Source organism: Brassica oleracea, unplaced genomic scaffold, assembly GCF_000695525.1.
Source record: "Brassica oleracea var. oleracea cultivar TO1000 unplaced genomic scaffold, BOL UnpScaffold01048, whole genome shotgun sequence".
Lineage (NCBI taxonomy): Eukaryota > Viridiplantae > Streptophyta > Magnoliopsida > Brassicales > Brassicaceae > Brassica > Brassica oleracea.
The window spans coordinates 16,011-28,873 of NW_013617618.1; the positions used below are offsets into that span (position 1 = coordinate 16,011).

At 47.0% G+C, this 12,863-nt stretch overlaps 1 protein-coding gene across 1 annotated transcript; it reads right to left on the minus strand.

Moving 5' to 3' along the window:
• Window positions 1-11,009: 11,009 nt before the first annotated feature.
• LOC106320745 (uncharacterized protein At3g60930, chloroplastic-like) lies at window positions 11,010-12,134 on the minus strand. Its single transcript, XM_013759111.1, has 2 exons — window positions 11,603-12,134; window positions 11,010-11,521 (listed from the first exon to the last, which is right to left on the minus strand). The coding sequence occupies exons 1-2, from the start codon at window positions 12,132-12,134 to the stop codon at window positions 11,010-11,012; spliced, it is 1,044 nt and encodes a 347-aa protein (XP_013614565.1).
• Window positions 12,135-12,863: the final 729 nt, after the last annotated feature.

Sequence of the window (12,863 nt, forward strand, 5' to 3'; positions counted from 1 at the left end):
AAAGCAGGAATGGGTATGCGCAAGCCTGAGTATGTTGTCAAAACTACCTAAAACCCCTGTGCAGCCTCAGGAGCATCGGGGTCCCCAGAGTACCAATGTGAAAAGTACCTGTATTAAAACCCTACGAGCTACACGATACAGGGAACACGTGGTATATACTCATTGCAAAAGTACTGTGAAATACATGGAGAAATCTAAATCCTGCTTCCCCAGACGTGGAAAGCAGCGTAAGCCTGGCACTTGGGTCATAACACCCACACCAGCACCCTCTAAGCATGTCCTGTCAGTGACTTCCTGTAGAAGTAGAATACATCACATGAACTCGATAGTGGCCAGCTTCCGAGTGGCAGAATGCGAAATCCAAACAGGTACCGGTAGTAGTCTTGCCTAGGAAGACGGAGTACGGTCCCTGCGAAAAGCAAAACATTCCGGGTTCCCAAGGAACTCCGGGTCTCTATGCCAGCCCCCGATCTAAAGAGGAAACCTAAGGTTCCCCAAACGATTCTGGGTCCTACGTATAAAATCTAAGGAAGAACCTCCGGGTTCCTCTATAGCCTCTGGGTACCAATCAAAGATCTCAGGGTCTAAGGAAGAACCTCCGGGTTCCTATACGGCCTCAAGGTTCCAAAAGAAGTTAGAACCTCTGTGCAGCCTAGGGCGCATCGGGGTCATTACAACTTCAAAGAACCTCCAGGTTCCAAAAAACGATCTCCAGATCGAAACCTCCGGGTTCCAACAGGGCCTCAAAGGCCTAATACGATTCTAGGAAAAAGGATAGAACCCCTGTGCAGCCTAGGGCGCATCGGGGTCGTTACATCCCTAAAGAACCTCCGAGTTCCCATGCAACCTCAAGGTCCAAGTGCATCAGGGCCCCAATACGATCTCCGGATCTAAGGAACAACCCTGCACCCGTATGCGACCTCAGGGTCCAATCAAAACCATAGAAACCTCTGGGTTCCAACCATGATCTCCGGATCTAACTAGAGAATCTCTGGATTCCTACATCTCCTCCGGGCCCCAGTCTCGATCCCAGGACCTAGAGAAAAGACCTCCGGGTGCCAGATAAAAGACCTCGTAATCTGACAGGGACCTCTGGGTCCCAGACGCAATCTAAGGATCCAAGAGGAGCTCCTGCGCCTCCCTCTCCGATGATCCCCGGGTCCTCATGCAACCTCCGGATCACAAGATCATTCTCCAGACTCCAAACAGTCCACATTTTAGCTCGAAAACCTCCTGATTATTAGCCTATCTCCCCAGATCCTATTATTCAAATTTACGAAAAGAGGGATCGCAGACTACAAAGTCCCAACTCGATCAAGAAACAGGCGAAAAACAACATTTTTCGAAAGAAAAAGCATACAGGAGCGAAGTAACAGCAAGGAGTAAAAGGGTAAAACACGAAGAATCATTATAAATAAAGTCAAGGAGCGGGCTATAAAGATCCTTTATTCAAACGAAAGCGACAAAAACCAAAGTCTCAAAAGATAAATCAGAAAGAAGGTCCCTCCGAGAATCGCGACCCTATAACAGATCTCGGGGTTCCAGCCTGGGAGAGATTCTCCGATCGATGGTTAAACCCTCCAGATAAGAACAGGTGACGACGATACTCTTTTTCTGGATTCCAATGATCTATGCGCTTCTGCAGACACTCCATAAGCTCCCACCTAGCCAAAGCTCTCACTTCTTGAATTAGTAGGTCCCGGCAAGCTATCATTTCTTGCACCTGGCCACGGAGAAGGAGTGCCTCGCTAGTCAACCTCCGATAGGCATCTGCCAGAAGGTCCCGGTTAGGCATAATCTCGGCGCTTGTTGACAAGATAGAAGATAGACCCCCAACCGATAAAGCGGCCCTCGCTAGTCTTGGCGGAGGAGTATAAGAAAGACGCCGCTTCCGCGCTTTAACTTTCTGATACTCGTCATAAATAACCGATACCGGAGACCTTTCCGCGTTCCCTAGAGCAAAAAGTGTATACATACATCATGAGAAACAAAACAAGACAGAGTCCTATCAGATAGAAAGGGAAGGCTTACTCCAAACGTGACTATGACGCAAGGCCTCCCTGCTCATCAGAAAGGCCACCCAGAGGAATCGTCGGGGAATTCCCATTATAAGCTTCACCACCACTTCTCCAGCAAAAGAAAACCGGCCGAGACACATCTAACAAAGCAAGAGCTAAAATGTCAGGATCATGCTTCCGAAAGGATGGTAAAATTCAAAACTCAGAAGAAAAACTTACCCACGGTACGCCAAGACGTAGGATAACCCACTAGCTCCTGAATCTTCACCAACACGTACCGACTGTTCCAACCATCCCCAAAGGGGTGATTACCTCTTACAACCCTCGAATGTTCCTCGACCAAAGGGGCGCCGTCACGAGATCGAAGGTGGTGGAACCAATCTTTGTTCTCCAGAGGAGCAAAGTAATAGGAGTATAAAATCTCGTGCACCCCGATGGAAAATCCATGGAGTTCTCCAAGTACTTGGAGAGGCATTAATGTCCTCCGGGTTAGGGGAGTGAGTTGAGAAGGACTGAAACCGAATAAAGATGACACTTCTTCTATGAGAGAAGGAATAACACCCCGGAAGCCTGCCTCCAGGTACGCTTCATAGACAGCCACCTCACCCGTTCCGCCATCCGGAGTGCGTTCGAACTCGGTTGGACTCCTCATCCCCAGTGAAGGATGAATCAAGTACTTCCTTCTTATATTAGGCAGATCCCCCTCTCAGATCTCAGAACGGGGACCGTCATCAAAGAAACAAGAACGGAGCCTTCTTAGGGGCGCTATCGGAACCGCTTCACTATCAGCCTCCGGAACATTCCCCCAAGATGGAACGGGCGATGAGAAAGGGTCGGTGAAAGTACGACGCGGCCTTGCACGACCACCCACGAGCGAGGACAGAAACGAGAGCGGCTCGGGATTCATCTTTCTCAGCTAAGAATCAGCCCTAGAGTTGGGTTGAGGCCAGCTAGGAACTGTCGTGAATCTCTATTTATATCCTGGTCGTTCCCTTTTCCGCGGGATCAGAAAAGGAAATAGGGATGTTTCCAAATATCCTAAAGAATCCCTGATTTAAAGAATGTACGGTGAAAAGGAAACCTGATCTTTGCAGAAAAAGGGAAAATGCTTCCCACAAAAAAGGAAAGCGCTCGCTTTTGGAGGAGTAAAAAGAGCATCTAGTATCATCAAACCGCATGGGCCCCAGCCCCCCGGTCTATCCTCTCCATATTAGTACATGCAGTTCCTCCTCAGGAAACATCAGAGCTCCAGGCTCCACCGTTTCCAAGACATCATCAAAAGCCCAAACCTCCCCGTCCTCGACGAGAATCAGCGGTCCAAATAGCACCAGACCCCGGTCTGATGTAGGGGAAACTGATCATCCCCCGGGTTCAGAATAAGGTTCCGACCTGAGTGGAACCCGGGATCGCGGGATTACTGGAGCGATGTCCTGCCTAAGGGAATCCTGCTGAGAATGAGCAACTCTGGTTGACTTGAGTGCACATGTTATTCCCCGAGTTCGATGACGAAATCGAGCAATAAGGGGCAAACTGTTGGGGAAAAATACTCAGGTATTGAATTCCTCCAGACCCCAGGCAGGACACCGGCCTCTGGATCCTCGCTGGAAGGAACCCCGGTTCCCAGGATCCCTGCTAGAAGGAATTCCGGTTCCCCGATGTTGAGTTTTCCGGGTCCGGTCCCGGGATCGCCCCCCTTCCTCCGGGAAATGGAAAACTTCCGATAAGGAGAACCTTCCATATTTCCGAATATAGGAAAGTTTAACCTTCTCCAACCGACTAAGGCCCGCCTTAGGAAGACTATATAAGGGGAACCCAAACCCTAAAGCAAAGGATCGACACTTCAAGACTTGGAGACTAGGGCTAGATGGCTAGAATTAGTGTTCTTACTCAAATCATTGTAATCCTAGTTTGTCTACTCAATAAAACGTCTCTTCAAGTCTTTATTTTTACTACATCTCTCAAAATAAATACAAACACCCGCCTTGTCCATCGTTCTGTGGTACTCACAAAGATCCTCACAAAAATCCCCTAACAATCACTACTCATGGTTCCTGAAATTTCTTAAACACAAAACGTTAGATAAAAAAATCCTCACTCTCTCAAGTGTTTGATCCTCACCCACACATGTGTTTCTCTCAGAATTTGGATGGTCAGACACACAAGTTTTCACTCAAGGTTCTAAGAAGAACAAATCAAAGAATCCCAATGGACAAAATCCAAGCAAACACAATGGAACTTTCTTAAGAGAGAAAGATAAGAGATTTTTTTTTTTTTGATTTGGAATCTGTTTTAACCACCTTAAAGGCTTGAAGCAGGCTTTCTCTTCCACCACCAATCCACAAATCAAACTTGAAACTTTACTTTTTATTTTCTTTTATCAAATCGTAGATCTCTCTCTTTTTTTTTAATGGATGGTAATAAGGGGCCCGGATTCAAGATAGATTGAAGAAGAAGTGTTTATGAAGAAATGGAAGATGAGAAGATGGAATGATTCAGAAAATACCAGACGAGTGGCTCTGATACCACTTGAAGGACCCTAAGATCGGCTCACTCGACTAGATCTGGTTTGGATATGAACTCCGAATGGAGAACTGAATGGATTGAAGGGTCGCACGAAGGTTGCAGAAGGCCTCTGATATTCCCGACTTCAATTGGTTCTTGATATGACTCACAAGTCCACCAAAAGAAGAATCTTGAACCGTTGCTTGATATGGCTCACAAGGCCAACGGATTTTAGAGATGTTTTCTTGGATATGACTCACCAACAAACAAGACAAGTTCTAAACAAAGAACAAAGAGTTTAACTCAAAATCTTTAGACAAAATAGATTGGCCTTATTCAATAGAAGAGATTACATACTTATAGAGTTTTGTAGTCAAAGACAATAAATAGAAATGTAGGAAAACAAGACATAGAAAATATAAATTGGACTAGATCTGGTCAAGGCACGGAAAATGGAGAAGACTAGTCAAAATGACCGTTTGGCTCCTGTCCAGATGCATCCGAGCTAGCTGAGTCCAAAGGGGAAATGATCAGCACATGGACGGGACTATCAGCAAGGGTCGCGGGACGTTCTGATCGGACAAGTTGCGTTTCAACATAGCCCAAGTCTTTTGAGAGCTTAAGGATCCTTGCCTTAGAAAAATATCCAAAAGAGAAGTCCATGATCTGATCGACCAAGGAAGATAGATCATCAGTACAGTCGCCGGTACATGTGGTACGAGGCAAACGAGCCAAAAGAGAGTAGCTATGGTCTGGATCGGAGTTGGCTCGTCCTAAGTTGATTCTGGCTTGACCATCAGCCTTAGGTTGTCGAGTTGCCCGGGAAAGACGAGCTTCAGTTCGGTCAGTTCGATGGTCTGGTCGTGGATCTGGTTGAAGCTCCAATCCGGTCGTTCGCGGGTTGATCCGGTAACGACCTGATCGGTCTGTCTGGTCTGATTGGAAGAGTGAACCTCAACTGGAACGTCCTGATCTTCATGCTGTTCTGATTCGTCGGACTGGTCCATGGACTGGGGCACATCAAATGGTCTCGTCATTAATCGACGAAGCTCGCAGCCAAAAGGCTGCCTTTCGCGCCATTGCCAACAGACTGGACCAAGCTGAAGGAGAACTCGCGGAGCACCAAGCTAACGCCCGAGAGAGACACCAATCGCCTCCCGATCCATCAAGAGAAATGCTAAATCATCAAAATGTCAGAGCCTTCGGTACTCCAAAAATCCCGAGTGCCCGATCCGGACGCTACACGGGAGAGAACTAGCAACGACCTCTGCAGCAGAGTATGCCGCAGCGAAGTCTGAGTTACAGCGGGTTGGACGAAATGGACACCGGACTACAATCCCAAAGAAGTACCTTGATCCAATCGCAATACACATATAGGGAAAGAACCGGGGAGCATAGAAACCGAATGCCACCACTGGGAAACCTAACCTCTTAGAATAGAACTCCATCAGCTCCGAGAACCGCCCAGCAAACGGGATTCGGCGACCCAATAGGGCAAGCTCACGGTTCGACCCCCGAAGACCCATCGACGCAGATCCTCAATGAAAAGACCTGGGAACCTCGGGTGAAACCGGAACGTTCCATAATTATATCGAAACAAATGACGCCAAGCTCAAAATAATATACGCCATTGTGCATATGGCGATATGGTCATTGTGGGAAAAAGAAGAACCCCATTCACGAACCGAATCACCAGCGTAAGGCTACACCATGTCAGAAAACTCAAATTTCCCGAGTACGCTGGGAACACAGATCCGAAGGCCCACGTACAAGCCTTTCGACTAGCGATATCAAGAGCACACCTCAACGACGACGAAAAAGAGGCCGGCTACTGCCGCTTCTTTGCCGAAAATCTCACCAGGGCCGCCCTTGTATGGTTCGAAGTCCTCGAGGAAAACTCAATTGACAACTTCACCCAGCTAGAATCTACGTTACTCAAACAATACTCGGTTTTCATAGAAACAAAAGTTACCAAGGCGGACCTCTGGAATCTCAAGCAAGCACCTTTCGAGCAACTGAGAGCGTACGTAAACAAATTCAGGGAAATCAGAATCTCACACCCGAACGAAGTCGTGGCCTTGGCGGCATTAAAAAACAGCGTCTGGTTCTCGTCCCAGTTCAGAGAAGAGATGGCAGTACGGGCACCGATCTCGTTGGATGATGCCCTACACCGAGCTTCATATTTCGCTACCAACAAAGAGGAGGTCGCAGCCTTGAAGGAGCAGTACAGCGCGAACAAAAATAACACTGCCAAAAAGAACATTGCCCCTAAAGAACCAACAACTAAAGGGCAACACTCCTATGCTATAAATAACTCGCCGCAAAACAAATCCTCAACATACGACCCCAACAAACACTGTACCTTCCACGACCGGAAAGGTCATTCAGCCGAAGAATGTCGAGCGGCACTTCGCAGTCAAAGCGAAAATAAAAAGACCAGCGGAGACACCGAAGAAGAGGAGGAAGAGCCAGTGACCCCAAAGTCTAATCGAAAAGCTAAAGGCCCTTCAAATAAAAGAAGCAGGGAAACCGAGCCAGAATCGCCTAGCTCTCCACCCCCAGCGCCAAAGAAAAGAGTCGACATGATCTCGTGGGGGTCAAAAAACCATACACCTGACAGAATTGAGAAACACACCGAAGGGAAAGTACGCATCGACATTACAATACCAGTCCGAACACTAGAGAATTTCAACGAAGCCACTCCTCCTCCCAACATTACTCGATACAACCCAAATGGAGGATCCCCCTTCAGGAAAAACCCCAACCTCAAACGAGAGCTGAAGATGGCCAGAATCCGCGACCTGCTAGAAAGACCGATTGCCCCCACGAACTCAGAAAAAAAGACAGCACGAGAACCCTTAATCGCAACCTGTCTGGGGGACATAGACAATACCAGCCAACACTCACCAAAAGATGGAATTTTCCGACAAACGACAAGGGCAAACAACGAATCAAATTTATCTACGGAGGCTCCAAATTTTGCAACTCGGTTAACTCCATCAAGGCATACCAACGAAAAGCCAAAAACAGCGTAGGAGTGAGAGAACCCCTATCAGGTCCCGACCACGAAATCACCTTCGACGAAAACGAGACTGCGGAACTTGATAAACCACATGATGACGCTCTCGTAATACGACTCGACGTCGGCGGCTGAGAATTATCTCGAGTGATGATCGACAACGGTAGCTCGGCTGATGTCCTCTTCTACGACGCGTTCAAGAAAATGGGATTCACCAAAGCACTCCTCAAGCAAGAACGAACCCCTCTGATTGGGTTCGCAGGGGAAACCACCTACTCCCTCGGGTCAATCGAGCTCGCTGTAACTGCCGGAGAAATCAGGAAAATCGTTGAATTCATTGTCATAGACCGCCCAGCCCCATTCAATGCAATCCTTGGAAGACCCTGGCTATACAACATGAAGGCAGTTCCCTCAACCTACCACCAGTGCCTGAAATTCCTGACTCCGAAAGGAATCGAACCCATTAGAGGGAGCCAGAAGAGCTCCAGAATGTGCTACCTTGCGAGCTTCAAAGATATAGAGCAGCACTCTTAATCTGGCGACCAAGACCAACATCAGACGTACACACGTACACGAACAGCTGAACAAAGGACCCTGTCCCGGGGAAAATAATCGAACTACGTTATGACTTGATCCCTCGCCGAGGGTACGTAGGCAACCCACGACACGAGTTCAGTCACCCACCAATTACACAGCTCGAAGGATACGCGTCGTAACACCCAAAGCACGCTAAACGCGACAGCATCGACCTCAAATCGATAGGCAAGCTTCCTTCCTTATCACAATTTTGTAACAAACCGAAAACCAACCTTTTAATAAAATTTGATTCTTACACTTCGCAGTTCGAGCTCGGTAGATCTCCTATATCCAAAACATCGCAATATTCTTAGACGGTTGACTGTAAACCAGGACTCTGATCAAGTTTTCGGTTACAGCCAGCCCCGCCAACAAGCGCGGCAAAACAAGTTAACAAAATCTTTTGTTACATCAAACGTACGTTGATAAAAGTACCTACGAGAAATCGACACACGGCCTCAAAAGAACGGCCTCGCGTAAACGTAAAAATTACGACAAACAACTCAAAAACTCACAAATCCTTTCTTTATTAAAAAGATAAAGCAACAGAAACAAATGGGAAAGTGAAAATAAAAGTCAAATCCCTAAAACTACTCCTCGACGCCGAATTCACCATCCTCGAACTGGCCACCCGCGCGCTTCATCCTATCACCTGTGTCGTCCATCCCAGATGGAACTTTAGCAAAGAAATCTTCTGGCAGATCCTCCGTAATCTGAGGCAGATCAAGCTTCTCAATGGAGAAATCCGAAACCGCCATCACATCGAGCCCCGACCCGAGCTCGACCTCTTTCGTACAAAGACGCAATAACTCATCCGAGGCCAAAAGATTGTTGTTCATGATCTCCTTCAAGAGATCTATATTTTCCATAACCTCCCTAAGGCGAGCTTCGAAATCAGTTGCGGCCTTCTTCTTCTCCCACTTCTTCTTCAGAGATATCAACATATCCAAGTAGCTATCCACCAGAGTCTTTTTAGCGTCATAAGTTGCGCGACGAAGATCATCAGAGAACTTATTAGCAGAAGATTCGACCTTCGCCTCCAAAAAGGAAACTTGCTCGAGAGCCGACTTCCTCTTGTCACTCACGACTCATAGACGAGCCTCAAGCGAAGCAGACTGATTCCCCAGCTTCTCAGCAGCGGCCAGTTGAGCAGCATTAGCACGCTCTCGATCCTGAGCCATCTTCAGACCAAGTTTTAGCTCCCGAACGACCTTCTTTTATTCATAAAGTTCGTCAGAACGCGGAACATCCTGCAGGCGCTTTTCTAAATTCGCCGTGAACTCGTTATTAGCCTCCATAGCCTGGAACATAACAAGTCAGCACCAACAAAACAAACCAAAGATTCAAAAGCAGCCAATATCAAATAGGACAACCTTAGCATGAGCGACAGCCATCTTCACATAAGCCTCACGCTCCGTAATATTTCGCAAAGAAGGAAGCAGACACCCAGCTGGTTTGAAATGCCTCCTCACCAAGTGAGAAACGCTATCCGGATCCTCCGTGATAGGACAATCCTTGGAGTGAGAAAACTGCCAATGAAACGGTTTAGCAACAGCCATCTCACCCGAAACACCGAGACGATGGTTTGAACCATTCATTTTAGCCTTCTTCGGAGGACGATCACGCCCCTCCGAACGAGTTGGGCTACTCGATTTAACATGAGCAGCAGACTTGTCACCATCGAGGTCCTTTCCCTCTTGGGTTGAAGCCCGCGGGAGTCTGGTCTCCTCACGAAGAACTTCTGTGAGCGCTTCGCTCACGTCTCCGGATCGGATGTGTTCCGCATTAACACTACCAGCTCGAGTTCGTATCCTTTCGGAGTTACGAGGGGTCATTCTTCTCGATGCCATGTCCTCCTGACAAGTAAGGACAAATAATCTAACGGGGTACTGTGGTAAACCCTAAAACGAAGGGAGGCTTTATAAAGACCAAGGCATCACCGTATCTCAACGACCTAAGTAAAAGAATCTCAAAGGCTAAGGAAGAAAGATTTTCCGAAAATCGTGTTTATCCATTTAAGATTTTCCAAACCTCGCAATCGAAGATCGCGGAAAATAAAAATACAAAATACAAAAATAAATCAAATATAAGAGATTAACTAGAATCGGATCCATCGGGGACAGACGACCCCTCGACTTGATCCACTAAATCTTCGGAAACTTGAGGAAGATCAAGCTCGGTGATCGACCAATCTGACACGGCGGCTGAAGCAAGAAGACCTTCACAATCTCCTTCCATCTCCTTCAAACGAGCAAGCTCTGCATCTACGGCTAGGCCCCCATCCTTAAGCTCGTTCAGAAGATCGATGTTGGCAATCACCTCCTGCAACTAGATTTTAGCGGACACTTCCTTCTTTTTACTCGTCAATTTCTCCTTCAAGGATTCGAGGACCTCTCGATATTGCTTTTCGATATCACGACGAGCGATACAAGAAGCAAGACGAATATCCTGATCCCTCTCGACCTCAAGCGCCGCGATGTTGGCCCTCTGAGCAACGACCTGAGTCGTATAAGCCTCGTTCTCCTGCTGAATTCTCCTCAAATCATCAGTCAAAGCCTCGATATTTTAAGCATCCCTTTTTCCCTCGCGTTTGGTGGCTTCAAGTTCCTCCAAAGGCCTCTTAATCTTGGAACCAATTCTTTCAATCTCCTTGTCATTCCGAGAAGCCTCGACGCGATCCTCCATCACCATAACGTACTTGTTGAAAGCTTCCATCACCTAAAAAGAAATCGAAACGAACTAATAAGCACCTCGAAGCGCCTTTCAGAAGGAAGAGAGCGAGAATCAAACCTTAGAGCTCGCATCCGCAACCTTAGCGTAAGCTTCCTTCTCGGCCGAAGAAGCAAGGGACGGAAAACGACAGCCTGCAGACCTCATGCGGCCGGTGAGAGAGATTAAGTCGCCTTGAGCCGCAAACAAAGAACCATCGCCTTCAGGAACAAGCCTAGGACAAGATGGACCGGGCAAGGCGGCCTTCGACGACTGACGCCGCTTATGGGTCGTGGCACGGTCTCATCTTCCAAACCAGGGCTCAACAAGATTGGAGATCGCTCCTCTAAAGAAGAACCTTCATCTTCGGTGTCCCGAATCGAGATCAAAGGAGGTCTATCAAAAGCTCGGCTCCTTGATGCCGACCCAGAAGCACGAAACGACGACCTCCTCACGAGCTGTCTAACCAGTCGATCTGAAGATTGACCTTGAACGGAAGGGGTCGTAACGACTTCCCGGGAGTATTTCGCCTCATCCTCAGAACCCTCAACCAGGGGGGGCCTGTTGGTCTCTTCTGGCATGGCGAAAGCAGCTTGAATTCGAGTCTGGTCAAATGAAGACCAGTTCAAATGACCTCTCCGAAGGACTTCGATCAGACCACGAATCTCGTCTGACATCAATGAACTTCCGGAAGGAGCTGAAACAATCAAAGAAAAATGAGAAATTGAGTCACCAATTCCCCAAAGAGAAATATTGACACTCAGATTAAAAAACTAACCGATATTCTCAGCCCAATTCCGGGGAAGTCGAGAGAAATCAAAATCGCCCACAGACGCTCGATCCACGTTAAAAACGAAAAACTGCTCGTGCCACTTCTCATTACGATAGGGGACGTCCTCGATGATGTGGCGACCCGGGCGCGGAGACACGAGGAAGGTACCAGGATTCTCCTTGTTCCGCTTCACCAGAACGAGGTGTCGGAACTCACCGAGGCCAAAAGGAAGACCTTCCTCCCTAGCCCTAACCAATAACGCAATAAGGTGCCTAAGAAAATTCGGGAGGATTTGTGTAAAGAATAATCCAAGCTCTGCCAGAATCTCGAGCACAGGCTCCGGAATCGGGAAGGTAAGACCGCAAGAGTGAAAGAAAGAACGATAGGCTCCGCAATACCCTCCTCGTACGGTTTTGGGAGTCTCAGTCGCACCGGTCAAATCAAGAACGACGGCGCGATCGACCCCATACACCTTGTAGAGATCCTCAAGATTATCGGTCGTAGTCGTCGGACGAGGAAAACTGAACGATGAGGACATCTCAAGTTCAACGATCAAGAAATCTTAGAGAAAAAGTAAAAGAGAGATGAGGAAAAAGAATCGAAGTTGAAACGAAAAAGAAATCTCTCACGTATTTATAACCATCCTAACGGTGATAGACTATGGATTTGACCCGTTTTCATCCATAGTTTATAGGTATTTTTACTAATATTTATATTATTATAGAGTCTCTTTAATATATTTATAAGATGATGAATGTTTTGGAGATAAGTGATGATTTTGGAGCATTTTGGAGATATTTGGAGCAAGCACCCGAGATGACCATCGAGATCGACAATCGGTCGATATTGGAGAGCTAGAATCGATCGATACACAAGTCATGGTATCGATCGATAGCGAAGCGCGCAGAAGCCTGTTTGGTCACAGCCGACTTGAAGCCCAAGATTTCACTATTTTACAAGATTGCCCCTGACGTGTTTTACTCTAATTATATAAGCTTTGCCGTTATGTTAGAGGCAAAGTGTGTTTTCTTTGTGTTTCATTGTTTTATTGATAGATAGGAGAGAAGATCCAAAGTTATAATTTGTGATTGGAACTCCATTGATATTTATCTTATTTATTCTATGAAGTTTTTATACCTAACTATTGTTATGAATTGCTTAGCCATGTCATCTAAATGAACTTTGTTTCTTGCTATGAGCAAGGCGAGAGCTGATACAATGAGCTTAGTAACCATTCATTCAACCTCCGCATAAAGCTTGACTAGAG

Bases quoted from the DNA above. Each gene is read 5' to 3' on its own strand.
- LOC106320745 (XM_013759111.1), bottom strand. From the start codon at position 12,134: ATGTCCTCATCGTTCAGTTTTCCTCGTCCGACGACTACGACCGATAAT. The intron at 11,522-11,602 runs GTTAGTTTTTTA...TGATTGTTTCAG, and splicing joins GAATTGGGCTGAGAATATCG to CTCCTTCCGGAAGTTCATTG.